The sequence below is a fragment of the Cyprinus carpio genome, chromosome B13, assembly GCF_018340385.1.
Source record: "Cyprinus carpio isolate SPL01 chromosome B13, ASM1834038v1, whole genome shotgun sequence".
In the NCBI taxonomy this organism is placed as follows: domain Eukaryota; kingdom Metazoa; phylum Chordata; class Actinopteri; order Cypriniformes; family Cyprinidae; genus Cyprinus; species Cyprinus carpio.
Window position 1 is genome coordinate 3,860,643 of NC_056609.1, and position 18,873 is coordinate 3,879,515.

The following is an 18,873-nucleotide window of genomic DNA, read 5'->3' on the forward strand; positions in this document are numbered from 1 at the left end:
GACCAGCAGAGTACTGCAGTTCAGGGTTAAAACATACATAATTTAATTAAAATATTCATATATTTTAGAAAGACACCAAGAACAATCATTAGACACAGCTCAAATTTATTAAGGCTTTTCAGTTCATGTGATATAAAATGTATAAATGTAGTCAACTCAATACTTCACTGTTAGTCAAGGTTCGTCAATTCTCTTGGTAAATAGATGAAATAATGACGTAAAACAGAGGCTTCAACAGCCCTCTCCACCAAACCTCCGGACTTTGGCATGTGTTAACGAGACATGAGTAGCATTATCGCTTTCAGTACTTATAGATGCACTGCACTGAACCACACACTCATTTCTGATGCGGCAGAGCTACGGTTATTATAAAAACAATACATAAGGACTAGTGCTGTCAAATGATTAATCGCATACAATAAAGCTTTTTTATACATAAGATTTGTTTGTGTACTGTGTAAATTTATTATGTATATATAAATACACACACATGCAAGTATATATTTAAGAAAAATATATATTTATATATGATATAATTTATATAAATACATGTAAATATTTTCAAAATATGTATGCTGTATGCGTCTTTATATATACATAAATGTATACAGTACACATTTATTATGTACACAAACTTTTATTTTGGATTATTCATATATATTCTATTGAATTTTTCCAGTGTGTTCATAGCTCTGTTGGCGTTATTCACACAGATAACTGCGAGCGAGCAGAAGAACAGTGAAACTGCTGACCCGTTCAATCAAATCTTCTAATGTATAACGAGTTTGAAACATCAGCATTCAGATGCAAAACATGACAGTTCCATTAAACTACAATACAAGCGTCTGAATCTGTGCAACAGAGGAGCTCAAACGTTTTGGTTCACAATTAAAATTTGTCAGCACACTTGCTAAAAGCCAAAAAGCAACATGGAAATGTCCTTTGTGTCACAGATGGCTAAAAATCGAAGGGTAAGATGGTCTGCGGTCACTCCTGCTTGACTTCTCCTGTCAGCCGTCTCTTCACACGCGAGTACGGACTCAGTTCATCGTCCATGATAAAGTCATAGAGGACCTTGACCCACGACGTGTAGCACGGCAGGTCTCTGTAGTACTCCGCTGCGATCTCCTTCACCTGGAGGAAGGAACGGGAGAGTCCAAATATCTCAAAACTGGTCAAAGAAAGGCTTCTGTCGGTGCATGATGATCTGATGATGTGCTGCACTGTTTGCATGTCGTTCGTCAGTCTGAGCTCACTAGACTAGAACCTTTTACATCAGACTGTTTGGTGATTCTCATCTGTAACTAGCCTCTTCTTTAAATGAAAGCAATCTCTGAATCTTTAGTTGGTTTGTCACAGTCAACAAAACACTATTACTGTTACACTCTCAGGAACATCAGTCAGAAAACGCATTAGACCTGAAAATTACATTTCCAACTTAAACTGTAGTATATCTTGAGTACTTTGGAGCACAGACTCAACTCTTAAAAAAAAAGAAATTTATTACGTAAAATGCACAAAAATACTATTTTAAAATTTTATATGAAATACGTTTTTTTTTTTCATACTGCAAGAAAATTAAAGCCATACATCTTAACAAGTTGTGTTCCGAACTTGAGGTTGATATCTAAAAAAAAAAAGCTTTTCAGTAAGACTTCGTTTGGGCGCAGTGCTAATCTTTTCTACTAGATTAAATTAGCTTCCCATTTACACAATACAAGTACACTGATTAAAAATGATTTTGTGGTAAAGTAAATACTACAGAAAAACAAATGTAATTTCTACATCAATTTAGTTCAGTCAAGAATTAAAAAAAGAGTAAATTCTATATTAGCACTCAATTTAAGCTTGTAGAAATCAAAGTCTGTACTAATGAGTATATTTTACTTGGAATTGTTTGTGTACAAGGAATCCTTCAAGTAAATATCAAAGTTATGATCCCTTTTTTCCCATCATACACTGGGGCATGAATAATTAATAAGGTTACATTTTTCACTGTTTTCGAGTTATATTTACAGTTTTTATGGTAGCTTTTGTTCTTAGTTTTAGTAACTTTCTGTTTTGTGACATCTGGGGTTCAGTATCCACTGATTGTTGCTATCATCGTGTATTGTGTACCAAGTACTGTTCATTTGGGTAATAAATATTGAGTTGACAAATTCTCTTAACAAAGGATGACAAGCTGTCTACTTGCTTACGTAGGACTATATGTTTGTAAGTAAACCACATTCTTTAATAACATGTTTTTTGTTTGTTTTTTCAGTGCTACGTTTGGGTAAAGTTCATAAACCATGACAGAGTGAAATGTACATAATGTGTCTAAAATGTAAGTCAGTTAATATTCTTTGTTTATTGAACTAAAGTTGTATAAAATCAATATCATTTGCAATCGTGCTGAAAGTCTGGAAAACATGACCCTTGGTCGTGTGATGTTGCATATACTATATAGAATATTTATCTTTTTTCTAACGGCGTATGTTTGTTCATGTTTGTTTCTTTGTGTGTGCTGTTGCGCTTATAGTTTTGATTTCTCTGCGAGTCAGACCAGCTGCAGAAGCCTCAACTGACACAACCTTGGTACTTTCAATACATTATTCATTATTAGTCACCGTTTACACTGAAAGTAATACAATCAGAATCATTCTCGCCAAAGTTTCCGTGCTGCCCTAGTTATTGTTTGCTATTAAAATTTTAATCAGGTTACTTGTCCAGTCGGGCAAGTAAAATTCCCTTTCACTTGCCCCTTCACAAAATCCACTTGTCCAGGACAAGCAGACAAGCGTTAATGTTGAGCCCTGCTTGAGCATTTCAGATTCAACTTAAAATAATAAAGTAGAAATTACTCATCAAACTCTTAACTGGCCACATTAAATTGACTTATTTCCTTTGCTAATTTTACCTTAGTTAAGTAGATTTTACTTAATTCAATACTTAAATTTTACTTAAAATTTGTGTGCGAAAACATGCAAAAGAAAAATAAGGGAAATTTTACTTATTGTTTTTTTTCAGTGTACAAGAACAATAAGAGTATGACACTTTTTTAAAAGAACCTTTTTTAACCCCATTTAACATTTTTAACCTTTGCCAAATTTCATACCATTCCAATGAATTAAAGTAAGGGATAATCAAGGGCTTGGCTTGCCGTGCATTAAAGTATTTTAAATGCATGACATGGAGGCAAAGAACCACCCGACGCAAAGTGCATTTTTAATGCACGGCAAGCCGTTGATTATTACGCTTATTCCATGGTCATTTGCCAAGTTATAGACATGTTAAATCTAGTATTGCTTTTTGCGGCGCAATAGTTGAATGTGTAAATTATGGTTATTTTAGCGCTAGCATTCTGCCTTCTTCAAATTATAATTTGAATTATAATCACATTCATTTGAATGGATTATAGCATTTATTTTAATCGATCAATCGAGAGAGAAAGAGAGATGTGTACATTACCTGTGTGCTGCGATTTTACACCTTGTTGTTGAGGATTATAATGTAGCCATATAGTAGGCTATTTTATTAATAAAAATCACGGGGAAGCATTGACAACAAGTTTGTGTGCACAGCATAATCTGCGATCACTAACTCTCTTTCTCTGTGTGTGTGTGTGTGTGTGTGTGTGTGTTTGTGTGCATCAATTAAAGCAACACATTAATATGGACCGGTGATTAAACTGACTTGGAACTACCTGTGCATTAAATGGTTTTACTGCATACCTGCCAGCCAATTAGAATCCAGTATTCAGACAGACCATGGAATAAATAATTTTAATAAACCATAGCAGAAAATGTTTCGGTCAAAAATGACCGAACAACACCAGAGGCTTATTATTTAAATGTATTTAACTTTAATTTTCTGTGAAGCTGCTTTACAATGATTTGTATTGTGAAAAGCGCTATACAAATAAATGTGAACTGAATTTAATTATTGAGATGGATTGAACAACTTCTTACCATCGGCAGTCGGCGTCCTGGGATGCTAGGGAAGTCATGGTGCTCGTTGTGGTAGCCGACGTTGAAAGTCAGCAGGTTGAGGGATCCGTAGTAAGAGTAGGTCTCATGGCCTTTGAGGAACATGTAATGTTCTGCGATGAAGTGTCCTGAGATGGGATGGAGACCCATTCCTAACATGGAGCCCATCATCATGTAGACCAGGGGCTTGGCGCCCCAGGCCCAGTAGAGCACAGCATTAAAGGCGAGCTGTATGGCCACATTGAGGAGCTCCAGCTGGCTGATGGGTTTGGGGTTGATGCAGAGAGGACGGATGGCGTAGAAGAGCGGCTGGAACATGATCCAGAAGAGCTTACGCAAACGGGTGCAGAAGAACCAGCCCTCGAAATCCGAGGGGATGTCGACATCCACACCGTCTCCACCCAAGTAGCGATGGTGGTCCAGGTGGTAGCGCTTAAAGGACGCCGAGTAGGGCAGCCCAATGGGCAGATTGGCGAAGATGGCGAACAAGCGGTTCCATCTGGCACGGTTGTTGCCGAAAGCCGTGTTGTGTGAGATCTCGTGAATCGCGAGTGTCATTGAATGGTTTATGCAACTCCCGAACACATATGTCCAGAACATGACCCATTTCCACGACAGGTCCTTCACCAAATAGAAGGCCAAAAACTGGATGGCAACCATCGTGCAGACGATCCATTTCAGTCTTGGGTCCGGTCCCATCAGAGACTTGATCTCTGGGTATTTAGCTGCCAAGAAAAACACAAGACAACCATTGTAAAACTGAAACAGTCTGATGTGGAGGATAAGTGCATTCAAATGATGTTAATTTCCATGACAAATCAACGCAACTCGACACCAACGGGATCTGGTGCACTGGCTCGTCTGTCTCTGGCGTGTAACATCACCTCTCTTTCTCATCTTTATCTTAATATGCTTTATATGGCGAAGCCTGAAGCCTATGTCATTTGCCTAAAGCTTCTGAGAAACAATACAAAACTCACAGTAGAATTTAAATGTGGGCACTTTTCATACGAGGTATTTTATAATGCAAGTACTGACCGCTTTGAGGCAAGAGCTACTTTAAAGCCTAATCCAGGGTTTATACATTACATAATGCAATACGGCAAGGCAATGACAGTCAGGTTACTGTACATGCAATAGCTGCGTATAAGACAGACTACGTGTCAGCACAGGTATGCTGGAGACTGGATCGTCTCCAGATCAGACAAACATGAGCGCGCATGAAGAGAGAGTTTGCTGAACAAATATCCCAGTGAGGAGGATGTGTTGTCTGAATAAGACTGTCGCCATCAAGCAGGAGAAACGATCCCACTCAATATAATATATTCAGTGCAGTGGGATTTATTGAAAATAATAATGCAGCTTAATTTTTTATTCATAACAACTGCTGTAGAATCCATTCAAACTAAAGAATATATAACTGAACAGCTACAGAATCATTTACCAGATGACTGGTGTGTGTCAGTGAGGGCATCATGAATAAATCATGAATTAGCAACAGAGCAGTTTTGTGTTAAACACAGAATGATTGACGTGTATCCATAAACGAGCTGTAATGATTATCCAAACTCCACATACAGATCAGTGGGAATGCTGGCTCATCAGCTTTCTACATGCATTCATAAGAAGCTTTATCAATGAAGAGACGCTACTAATAAACAGCATAGACTTCTGTACCTTCACCCTATTTATCTCTGTGTGTGTGTGTGTGTGTGTGTGTGTGTGTGTGTGTGTGTGTACCTATTTAACCATATGTTGGGGACAAGAAATGTGCACCCAAAAGTGAGCTAAACCTGACAAAATCTCTAAAAACCTCCATTTGGGGACGTCCTCGTTTATAAAACAGGTATAAAAATAAAGTAGACAAAGTTTTTATTATTATTATTGTAAAAATGCAAAGTTTTCTTGTGGTTCTTAGGCTCTTGTCAGGGTTGGGATTATTTGATATAATCTATAACTATCTGTATATAAAACAATACAATGTCCCCAGTTGGTGTGTGAGAGAGAGAGCCATTCAGAATGAATGAACAGTATCAGAGAGAGAGAGCATTAGCTAGCTCCACCACACTCCCATTTCAACACTTCGTACATCATTCACTGCTCAACAAACTGAACAGAGATTATTAAATCGATAAAAAGCCACAGATTAACACTATACATACTGTGTTCGGATTAGCTGCTAATAATTGTTAAAAGAGCACGCAGTTAACTGGTTAGTTGGCTCAGCCTCATATATCATGAGATAAATTCTCCAGACATCGCATAATAATCTGCGTGAATCGTGGAGTACCAGATGTGGTGAAGTGTTTGCTGTAACGATAGTTTAGTAACTGTGTTATTATGTAAGATAGTGAAGGGCTCTGTCAGGGAGTGGCCCTCACATAACGGTCATCTCTTCAAACACACGGCTTTCTTTCGTTACAAATCAACTTCAGACATTACAGACGGCACAGAAACATCACAATAAAATCAAATAAAAGCCCCTGGCTCACTGGAGTTTCCCCGGGAGGTCGTTTTACATAACGGCTAACTTTAACTCATTCGAGTCGCGGCTGAAACGCCATATAATCCATCGTAACAGATCAAAACGACGCTGATGTGTAGAAGAAGCGATGTTTAGTAGCTAACGTTAATGTTGTTTTTACCGTCAGTGATATAACGACTCACCCATGATCTCTTTCCTGCGGTCGGCGTGAGGCTGGTCGGTATAAACCCACTCAAAATCCTCGCGAGCTACGCGATTCCCCATGTTTTCTCGGATTCGACGGCTGCTTTGCGGTAGTTAAGTGCGTTTCCTCAGGATGTGAACGCAGAAATAGTACCGGTTTTTTTTACACAGGTCTAACAGCAGCTGTCCCACATCCTTCGCTTCCTCACGTCACTGTCTTCTTACAGAAGATCTTTCGGTTCCTGAACGCGACGCGTCGCGGTGGGCGGAGCCTCCTGATGTCGTCACTGCAGCTTTGCCCTCGCGACACCGTTATTTTGCCAGTCATCTAACTAAACTTAGATCTGTTTGTGAATCCAGAGTCTATCTGTGCTGAGGTCGATAGAATGCTTTTTAACGTCCTTTGGAAACACAGGAGACACTACATCAGAAAATCAGCCGTTATAAGCAGCTATGATCATGGGAGTCTACATTTTCTTGACTTTTCTTCCTTAAACAATACATTTAAGATAAATTGGTTGAGGCGGTTTTTGAATGGTCCCTATTCATTTTGGAGTGCTATTCCAAATTATGTTTTCTCCAAAGTCGGTGGTCTCCCCTTAGATTAGATTAGAAATCTTTATTGTCCACACATGTGTAAACTCATATTCGGCCCCACAAAAACATATAGGACTACCACCAATACACTTGAGTTCACAGTCCAATACAACACAAAACATACAGTACAAGAACGTCTTGCCCAAGGATTACAGACACGTGGGACATAAAAACAATATATAATAATTAAGCTAATACTACTAAAACCATAAATAGATAGTTTTTGTTGGTATTTAATTACAAAATTTCTGAACTACTTATTAAATTATCAAACAAAATGATCATGCTATTGGCCTGGCACTTAATATATAAACACAACTTCAGTCCCCACCGTTATTTTATCTGGAATAACCATGATATCTGCTATATCATGATATCTGCTATATCTGCCTTTTTTTCTCTCAGCTTTTAAATAGTAATGCTATTAACTTTCTTATTCTGAGTTCTTAAGAAATATTGTATTCCTGTCAACCCGTGTGATTTTGCCATAGTTATGGACGGCATTCCCAGTGGAGCTATTGCACTTTTTAAAAACTCTGTTAATTCTCCTTTATGTCCCTGACTAATCTCTGTGAAACAGTGACAGGATAAATGTGCTTACCGCTCAGCCCGTCTTTCAGGAATAGAAAGATTGGACATCTTTTTTCAAAATGATATAACTACTGTTCCTTCTGTTGTATTTCACTGGAGTAATTATCTTCATGGTATTCCTTGGAAGAGCGTGTGGTCGTTACCCATATTTTGGTCGTATACCTAAATATTTAATTACGAACAAGGTTAAAGAGGTATCCTTTAAATTGCTGTGAATGTTTATATTTAAAAAATGCTTCCGGAGAAGGATCCTCTTCGTTCTCTCTGTGGAATGGTAGATGAGTCTGACTCTCATCTTTTCTGGGAATGTACCCATGTAACTTTTTCTTTTCTCTTTTTTTTGGGTGGGGGGGGGGGGGGTCTGTTTATTTATACGTGCTTCTCTCTTAGAAAATTTTTCTTTTCTTGTACAAGGATGTTTTTTTTTTTTTTTTATAATGTTGATAAGAATCTAAAGGACAAGTACTTTCTAATACATCTATTTTTTATTAGCAAAATGTATTAATTAAAATGACAGTAATTACCATAATTACAATTAGTGCAATTTTTTTGTCTGTAAAGCCCCTATTTCTTATATTCTGTAAAGATCTGAAGTATTACTTGGACACAATATCTACCTCCAGCAATGTTAAAGCCATAACATTATGTGCATCTTATAATATTGGTTCTTTCCTATAATGTACAGTTGACTGCATGCTCTGTGGCCTTTTGCCTGGTTGTTAAAAAGTGCCTTGTGAGGCACCTTTACTTTATATAATATATTTTGTATTACCCCTGTTTTTTTCTTCTTCTTTCTTTATTTCTTTTTAGTTTGTGATTTTGTTGTTACTAGGGTTGTATATTTTTGTATAATTGTTGATAATCCTAATTTAAAAAATAATAATTAAAAAAAGACACTTTTATGATGCCATTTTCTGATTCATGTTGGGTACGGTGGCCGAAAGAGCTCAACATGCTGCAAATCCAAAAAAACACCTGCAAATTAAGAAAACATCATCACTTTGACAACACACGCGCTGCAAATTCTTACAACACAACAAAATACAGAAACGCACTGCAAATACAAAACAAACAAAAACAGAAACAGGCTGCAAATATGTACAGAGTACATCGGAAATGCTTAAGGGAAGCGAGTGTGAGAATGTGCAGCTCGTTTCTGTATTTGTGTTGTGATAATTTGCAGCACGTTTCTGTATTTGAGCTCCTTTCTGTATGTGTTGTGAGAATTTGCACAGTGCATTACTGTATATGTGTTGTGAGAATGTGCAGCTTGTTTCTGTTTTTGTGTTGTGAGAATTTGCAGCATGTTTCTGTATTTGCAGCTCATTTCTGTATTTGTGCCGTGAGAATTTGCAGCATGTTTCTGTATTTGCAGCTCATTTCTGTATTTGTGTAGTGAGAATGTGCAGCTTTTTTCTGTATTTGTGTTGTGATAATTTGCAGCTTATTTCTGTATTTGTGTTGTGAGAATTTGCACAGTGCATTTCTGTATGTGTTGTGAGAATTTGCAGCTTGTTTCTGTTTTTGTAGCTTGTTTCTGTATTTGCAGCTCGTTCGTGTTTTGGCAGCTTTTTTCTGTATTTGTGTTGTGAGAATTTGCAGCTCGTTTCTGTTTTTGTGTTGTGAGAATTTGCACAGTGCATTTCTTTATGTGTTGTGAGAATTTGCAGCTTGTTTCTGTTTTTGTGTTGTGAGAATTTGCAGCTTGTTTCTGTTTTTGCATTGTGAGAATTTGCAGCTTGTTTCTGTTTTTGCATTGTGAGAATTTGCACAGTGCGATTCTGTATCTGTTTTGTGAGAATTTGCAGCTTGTTTCTGTTTTTGCATTGTGAGAATTTGCACAGTGCATTTCTGTATGTGTTGTGAGAATTTGCAGCTTGTTTCTGTATTTTTGTTGTGAGAATTTGCAGCTTGTTCCTGTATTTTTGTTGTGAGAATTTGCAGCTTGTTTCTGTATTTGCAGCTAGTTTCTGTATTTGCAGCTTTGTTCTGTATTTGTGTTGTGAGAAATTGCATCCTGTTTCTATATTTGCAGCTTGTTTCTGTATTTGTGTTGTGAGAATTTGCAGCTTGTTTCTGTATTCGTGTTGTGAGAATTTGCAGTTCGTTTCTGTATTTGCAGCTTGTTTCTGTATTTGTGTTCTGAGAATTTGTAGTGCGTTTCTTTGTTTGGTTGTCTTGTGAGAATTTACATTTGAATTTGCAGTTCGTTTCTGTATTTGCAGCTTGTTGTTTTTCTGAAGATGATTTGCAGTTCGTTTCTGTATTTGCAGCTTGTTTCTGTATTTGTGTTCTGAGAATTTGTAGTGCGTTTCTTTGTTTGGTTGTCTCTTGTTTTTTTTTTATTTAATTTTTTTGCAGCGCGTTGAGCTCTCTCGGCCACCATATGTCGGGGAGTATTTCACCCCAGAGGTTCACAGTTTAATTTCTTTCACATCCTTTTATCCACAGTAAATAGCTGACAAAATCAATTGCATTGATGTATGTGTAAACAAGTTGTTATTTGTTATTATTTGTTACAAGTTGTTTGTTGTTATATCTTGTTATTTTTTATGCACATTTTCACTATCTGTTGAGCTAAACATATAACATGACATGGATTTTTTTATAATTATTTTAATATGTTCCTTGAGGTTTACTTATAATGTTAATAACATTTTTTTACATAAATAAATGATTGACTGAATGATTATTTCCAACCCTCATTCTGACCCTCATTCTCAAAAACAGGCTGTTCGATTTTCTTTCACTCTAGACCACCAGAGGCAGTGCTGAAATCACTAGTGGAAAATCCCTCACGCAACAGAATAACACCTTGTGATACATGACGTGTCTTGAGCTGTATAATAACCCCCTGACACATCATCTTGACCTCTTTCTCTTGCTTGACTAATTGCTTGATTGAATCGGATGCAAAAATATTTTTGTGCAGCTTGCTAAATATATTCAGAAACATAACGTTTTGTGGAAGCTTGAATTTTCTGCCTTGACTTAAGAGCATATATCACTGAGTGAACTCCAATACCGAGCTCTGAATTTACAGAAGCCTTGTTTTTAAGGTGAGTACTGATTTAACATGGACACACTGAGATGTTCTACATGCCCTAATATAATGGATATCATGGATGGACATCATCAATGTCCTGCATGACTTGGTGTGGATCATCTTAAAAAGGCGATGTCTGACCAATTCCATAATGCCACTCGCTGTACATCGATGGCATCTGGTGGGTCTGGAATCAGGATTGGAAAGATAATTACTTTCCTTGAGTGTTGCTGCAGTCGGTCGTAAGCATAAACAAACATTTTTTTTTTTTTTTTTTTTTAATTGAAGAGTATGAAGAGTAAATCTTCTGATTTTTCACATAAACATCATCTGATTTAGAACGCTAAAGCTCAGCTTAATATGTAAGTACAAGCCTCAGTGCCAAGACTTCACGTCTGTATTGGTGTCAGCATTACAAAACTCATCAAAGGCCGCACAGCCTGATCAGTTGGCTGGTAGTCTAGCTGTGATGCAGGACTCAGACTTAAGGGTTATTTATGATTTTTAGTTATGCGTAATACGTAGGCTGTGCATAGACGCACACCCTACGCCGTAGCCTGACGTGCACCTCTCCAAAAAATCTAACAGCGCGTCAATTCTACGCGGACCGCAAGCGCTGTGATTGGTCTGCTAGAACCCCTCCCTCTGTATGTACTTGAGTTTGGTGTGTGTTTATAATGTGCACTTTAATTTGTTTTATTTTTTTTATTGGTGTGTTAGATTAAATTAATGAGTATGTAATTTGTCTTATTTATTATACTACATAGCATTATACATCAGTAGTTGTCTGTGACAAACAATGTTCTCCAGTCCTTGTGGAGATTGAAAGAATGCCATATCTTCTCCTGTTCCGTTGTTGTCTCCTTTTTGTAGTTTTAATTAATGATTTAATGATTTGATGTGTATTTGACGCCGTCATGGATATAATGCTTCTCCAACAGCCACTTCTTCCTTGGCTTTTGCCGTGGTACTGCGGGTTACACCAGCAACATGCCTGTGGACACTTCAGACTAGCGGTTTGCATGTGTACTGCATGTCGACGCATACAACAATGCAGAAGTATAAATGAAAACTGACGCATAGCCTACGGCGTAAAGGCTACGGCGTAGGTCCGACACAGAAGTATAAATCAGCCTTTAGTGGGACTTTGTAGCATGGCACCTATAGAATCTAGTGTGGCAGCACTTATAAGCTGCATTTCCACTGTTGGGCCAGTGCGAGCCAGTGCTTTCTAATAGCCTCGAACCTGTAGCACCGAGCCCAAAATCACGCTGCGTTTTTGACTGTCAGGCCAGAAGCTCCGCTGCGCTTCACTAAAACCCACCCTTTACACACCTCTCTGGAACAGCGTCACGCAACCCCATCATTTCCCCAACAAAGAGAATAAATCAGTGGAACTATCAAGATAAACATGATAAAAGCAGCCTTCTTATTACAAGTATGGTAGAACCATCACTTCTACCACAAAAGACTGCTTTGTAAGTAATCTTCCTGATGTATCCCAATTCCTTAGCATATCCAAAACCTCAGAACAACTTGATGATGTAACAGAAACTATGGACTCTCTCTTTTCTAGCATTTTAAATACAGTTGCTCCTTTACGCTTAAGGAAGGTTAAGGAAAACAGTCTGACACCGTGGTGTAAAGAGCACACTCGCACCCCAAAGAGAGCAGCCCGGAAAATGGAGTGCAGCTGGAGGAAAACAAAACTAGAGGTATTTCGTATTGCTTGGAGGGAAAGTAACCTATCTTACAGAAAAGCATTAAAAACTGCTAAATCGGATTACTTTTCATGTCTTTTAGAAGAAAACAAACATAACCCCAGGTATTTATTTAATACAGTGGCTAAATTAACGAAAAATAAAGCATCAACAAGTGTTGACATTTCTCAACATCACAGCAGTAATGACTTTATGAACTACTTTACTTCTAAAATCGATACTATTAGAGATAAAATTGTAACCATGCAGCCATCAGCTACAGTATCACATCAGACAGTGCACTGTAGATCTCCTGAGGAACAGTTCCACTCATTCTCTACTATAGGAGAGGAAGAATTGTATAAACTTGTTAAATCATCTAAACCAACAACATGTATGGTAGACCCTATTCCATCTAAGCTCCTAAAAGAGGTGCTTCCAGGAGTCATAGATCCTCTTCTGACTATTATTAATTCCTCATTCTTATTAGGGTATGTCCCCAAAACCTTCAAACTGGCTGTTATTAAGCCTCTCATCAAAAAAACACAACTTGACCCCAAAGAACTAGTTAATTATAGACCGATCTCGAATCTCCCTTTTCTGTCCAAGATTCTAGGAAAGGTAGTATCCTCACAATTATATTCCTTCTTAGAGAAAAATGCCATCTGTGAGGATTTCTAGTCAGGATTTAGACCGTATCATAGTACTGAGACTGCTCTCCTTAGAGTTACAAATGACCTGCTCTTATCATCTGATCGTGGTTGTATCTCTCTATTAGTGCTATTGGATCTTAGTGCTGCGTTCGACACTATTGACCACACTATTCTTTTGCATAGGCTAGAACACTTTGTTGGCATAAATGGAAGTGCATTAGCATGGTTTAAATCGTACTTATATGACCGCCATCAATTCAGCAGTGAATGAAGAGGTATCATATCGTTCACAAGTGCAGTATGGAGTACCGCAAGGCTCACTAGGGCCGTTACTCTTCACGCTTTACATGTTACCCTTGGGAGATATCATCAGGAAACACGGTGTTAGCTTTCACTGTTATGCTGATGCTACTCAGCTTTATATTTCTTCGCGGCCCGGCGAAACATACCAATTTGAAAAACTAATGGAATGCATAGTCGATATAAAAAACTGGATGACGAGTAATTTCTTACTGCTAAATTCTGAAAAAAACAGAGGTGTTAATTATAGGACCTAAAAGCTCTGCATGTAATGACCTAGAATGCTGTCTAAGCCTTGATGGCTGCTGTCAATTCTTCTTCATCAGTTAGGAATCTAGGTGTGCTATTTGATAGCAATCTTTCCTTAGAAAGCCACGTTTCTAGCATTTGTAAAACTGTATTTTTTCCATCTCAAAAATATATCTAAATTACAGCCTATGCTTTCAATGTCAAATGAAGAAATGTTAATCCATGCGTTTATGACCTCAAGGTTAGACTATTGTAATGCTCTATTGGGTGGTTGTTCTGCACGCTTAGTAAACAAACTCCAGTTAGTCCAAAATGCAGCAGCTAGAGTTCTTACTAGAACCAGGAAGTATGATCATATTAGCCCGGTCCTGTCAACACTGCACTGGCTCCCTATCAAACATCGTTTAGATTTTAAAATCTTGCTTATTACTTATAAAGCCCTGAATGGTTTAGCATCTCAGTATTTGAACGAGCTCTTGTTACATTATGGTCCTCCATGTCCGCTCCGTTCTCAAAACTCTGGCAATTTGATAATACCTAGAATATCAAAGTCAACTGCGGGCGGCAGATCCTTCTCCTATTTAGCGCCCAAACTCTGGAATAACCTACCTAACATTGTTCGGGAGGCAGACACACTCTTGCAGTTTAAATCTAGATTAAAGACCCATCTCTTTAACCTGGCTTACACATAACATACTAATACACTTCTAATATCCAAATCCGTTAAAGGATTTTTAGGCTGCATTAATTAGGTAAACCGGAACCGGGAACACTTCCCATAACACCCGATGTACTTGCTACATCGTTAGAAGAATGGCATCTACGCTCATATTAGTCTGTTTCTCTCTTATTCCGAGGTCACTGTAGCCACCAGATCCAGTGTGTATCCAGATTAGATGGTTACTGCAGTCACCCTGATCCAGTCTGTATCCAGCCCAGATGGTGGATCAGCACCTAGAAAGGACCTCTACAGCCCTGAAAGACAGCGAAGACCAGGACTAGAGCCCCAGAGACAGATCCCCTGTAAAGACCTTGTCTCAGACGACCATTGGGACAAGACCACAGGAAACAGATGATTCTTCTGCACAATCTGACTTTGCTGCAGCCTGGAATTGAACTGCTGGTTTCGTCTGGCAAGAGGAGAACTGGCCCCCCGACTGAGCCTGGTTTCTCCCAAGGTTTTTTTCTCCATTCTGTCACTGATTGAGTTTTGGTTCCTTGCCGATGTCGTTTCTGGCTTGCTTAGTTGGGGACACTTCATTTACAGCGATATCGTTGACTTGATTGCAAATTATTGCACAGATACTATTTAAACTGAACTGAGCTGCATGATGACATCACTGAATTCAATTATGAACTGCCTTTAACTGTCATTTTGCATTATTGACACACTGCTTTCCTAATTGATGTTGTTCAGTTGCTTTGACGCAATCTTTTTTGTTTAAAGCGCTATATAAATAAAGATGACTTGACTTTGTTTGCATTTTTTTTTTTTTTACTTAAAGTTTTAAATCCCAAAGGCATCAGTGTTTTACCAGTTTTACAATAACAAGTTATATATTGATCATAATGAAATAGATCACCCAGGAATAAAGTGGTATTTACTGTTATTACAAAAAAGAAAGAGAACACACATAGCCTACTTATCCAGTTCGGTTTCTGTTTATTTGTATTCACAGTATACATCACATATAGAAAGAGTTATCATTTCTATAACTATTCCATCAAATATTAACTGTGTAACAGAAGGAGCTCTCGAACAAAACTATGATTATATATTTCATGACATACGTGGAGCTAAATAAACATCAGACAGTCAGGTATAAAGACTTACTTGCAGATTTAATATGTTTCTAAATAAATAAATGATTGTGGTAGCCTATATGATTTATATGAGGATGCCGGGCCGTCTAGTCCCTTCAAGCACCCCTGCCAGCGAGATGGATGCAGCCACTGGAAGAAGCCGCCGCCCCTCGCGCCCTGGACCGAAGAGGGGAGCGCGTCCGGCCACCGGACTCCGCCCCTTACCTGGACCCTTCCTCCCTGAACACTACCTGCCCTTCACATACCCCGCAGCACGACGAGGACACCAGATTCCATGTTTAATTTGGACACTCTTCCTCTTCCCCTTTTATTCCCTCTTTTGGTTATCTTTTTGTTAATAAAAGCCTCTTCGAGGCCTGACGCCTCACCCACTGTGTCTGTCGTTTGCTCCTCGTGCCTCAGCCTTTCAGTACTGCTTCTGGCAGTCTGGAGCGAAAGGAAATAGAACGCTGGTTACGAACATAACTGTGGTTCTATGACTAAGTGGAAGACCACCAGAGTTTCTGGTCACTCGGTATCACAACAATGATCTAGAGGTCGAGGTGATGTGTCAGGAGGTTATTATAGCTCGAGACATGTCATGAGTCACGAGGTGATAACTTTGTTATTCTGTTCTTTTCCACTAGTGCTCTCAGCACTGCCTCAGGCGAACTTCCACTTAGTCATAGAACCACAGTTACGTTTATAACCAGCGTTTTTAAGGGGCATGTCCTTTAAGGCTTCTTTGTAATCAGCCACTGTTATGATTGGCTAATGTCATTGCGTACGAAACAGTGTTAATGTCCCCTCACTATTGCACGTGAGTTTTGACAACATAATCAAAATAAAACGGTTATTCCCAGATGAAGCATTACAAAATAATTTACTTACGGCTGGTGATGCAGCTGCAGTCAGATCTAATACCGCTTCATCTTTCAACAAATGTTTCTTTGTGAACTCTCCATGACACTGTGCCTTGTTTACAAAACAAAATGCTCAGATCAATCCTCAGACACGATCCAAGATGTTTTAAAAATAAACTATCCCCTCATTTCTTACATTCGGGTCCTTTTGATATCTGTACAAAGACGCGAACGCTGTTTAAACCAAATGCAAAGTGAATGTTCTTTCACTCAATTTGTCCTGTTGACAGACTCAAGCGTGTGGATTGTGTCAGAAAGAGAACCGTATCTGTGTACTGTATCCAGTGTAGACAAAATAGCGGCAATGATTGTAAATTCTATTTGGTTTTTGACGCGATGCAACACTCGCATTCAGGCGTGATCAAGTGTTAGCCGTTAGCGGCTGAATGCCGGTGGGCGGGGCTTATGGAGAGAAGAAGACTATTCATTGATGTCTTGCTCTGGAGGCAGTGTTTATGCAAACTGTTGTGCCTCCGTGATGTCTCCCTGCACCTCAGGTCCAAATGAACCGTTTTTGGAGCTTGATTAAAGCTGCAGTCCATATATGTATATATATAATATATATATATATATATATATAATATATATATTTATATTATTTATATTATTTATTTATTTATTTATTTTTATTTTTATTTATTTATTTTTGCCTCTGTGGCCATCTCTGTTTGAAACCTGCAATTGCAGTTATTTGCGGAATTATCTTCTTAACATAGGTTGTGCACTGTCACGCCTCCAGCACGGATGAATCTAAGGTTTTGAGGAGTATGTTTGGCTGTCAGTCATCGCACCGATGTGGATATTCACTGTACTTCAGAATCACAGATTGGTGCAAATACGTCTTAAATGCCAAAAGATCAAGACAAATTTGATTTCTCTTTCTTAAAGGTCACTTGACAATAATTTATAAATAATCTCTGCTTAGTGGCATAACCACAACTGAAGAAAAGAGGAAGATAGGTAATTTCTTTCATATTAAAATAGCTTCAGAACTACTTCCCAGATAGCAAGGTGACTGATACAGTGTTGAGTTTTCATCCAGACCATCATCCTGGTTGAGGCTGACATTTCAATGTTTAGAAGTATTATAGTATTAATACTATTCCTTTGCTTTCAGGCTTGCTTTTGTGTTTGATAGAAAGGGTTTGTATTGTTACTGGCTGTAAGTAGGTACATGAATTAAAAAGTGTTTGTTTAAACCACACATTTTCCTACACACAAAAAACGAGCCCCTTGCTTTAGTAAAATTGATAACACTCTATTTTGATGGTCCCCTTTATACATTCGGTTGATTATAAGTAACACTGCACAGCCTGCAGCTACATGTCAATTAACTCTCATTAGAGTATTAGTAGACTGTCTGCTTAATTTCTGCTAACACTTTACTTTGATGCTCCCAAACACATTCTACTAATTATAAGTAACTTTGCAAGTATATGTCAAATTATTCCACTAAACCAAATCTAACAGTCTACTGAATATTAATGTTGTTTCAATATTAACTTGGTACATCAGATGGCAACATTGTTTTATGTTGACATTTCAGTTGTATTTTCAGTATTTCAACAAAAGTGATTTAGAATCAACATAACATTTGTAATAGTGATCCAGCGTTACCTTTTTAATTTCATAGTGTAACACTGATTCAATGACAACGCTGCTATTTTTTTTTTTTAATTTAACATTGTTTAAACTTTAACTGAGGGTGAGTAAGTGATTTTGATTAAATAACATTAACAATTTTTTTTGTGTGTGTGTGGTTGAAATCTCAACTTTGTTTCAACATTAATTGCAGTTACAAAAGTGATATGGAACCAACATCACTTCGTAACATTTATTCCTTGCAGTAAGCATCGATGCATCAACATGGACTTAACATTGTTTCAATGGTTGCTTTCTTTCTGGGGTTGTTCTTGTAATTTGGGGGGAATTATGCGGTTATTATAAAGAAATAACATATGTCTAAGATAAGACTGCATATAACAACAAAGATTCATATTTAAAATAACCACAGAATCACACATTAACATATTATATGAGATTATAAATTTAAATTCTAAAAACATTATATAGCTGAAACACATTAACAAGTAGCCCTAATATAGGCCATGTGACACATTTTCACTCAATCAAAAAATAAGCTATATATGTATACCTGCAACGTTACTTAAAAAAATAAAATAAATAATAATATTATGTCAGAATACATAGATATTTTGAATGGATGTCTATGTAGAAACATTCTGTTCAGAAGGTAACAGTATCTACCAGCAGAGACAAACATGATGTTCTCATATGTCACATACCATTTTTTTGTTTTGTTCTTTTTCATCCAAGTTTAGAAAAAACAAAACTCCTCGCCCTGTGTTCTATAC

The 18,873-nt window shown here is 37.7% G+C and overlaps 1 protein-coding gene across 1 annotated transcript; it reads right to left on the reverse strand.

Moving 5' to 3' along the window:
- Positions 1-88: 88 nt before the first annotated feature.
- On the reverse strand, positions 89-6,884 carry LOC109058180 (sphingolipid delta(4)-desaturase DES1-like). The gene is made up of 3 exons (XM_042736290.1): positions 6,636-6,884; positions 3,951-4,693; positions 89-1,134 (listed from the first exon to the last, which is right to left on the reverse strand). The coding sequence occupies exons 1-3, from the start codon at positions 6,715-6,717 to the stop codon at positions 988-990; spliced, it is 972 nt and encodes a 323-aa protein (XP_042592224.1). The 5' UTR covers positions 6,718-6,884; the 3' UTR covers positions 89-987.
- Between the last annotated feature and the right edge of the window lie 11,989 nt (positions 6,885-18,873).

Coding starts and splice junctions, on each gene's coding strand:
- LOC109058180 (XM_042736290.1), bottom strand. CDS start 6,717: ATGGGGAATCGCGTAGCTCGCGAGGATTTTGAGTGGGTTTATACCGAC. Junction 4,694..6,635: donor CCGCAGGAAAGAGATCATGG/GTGAGTCGTTAT, acceptor TTTTCTTGGCAG/CTAAATACCCAGAGATCAAG. Junction 1,135..3,950: donor CAGGACGCCGACTGCCGATG/GTAAGAAGTTGT, acceptor TCCTTCCTCCAG/GTGAAGGAGATCGCAGCGGA.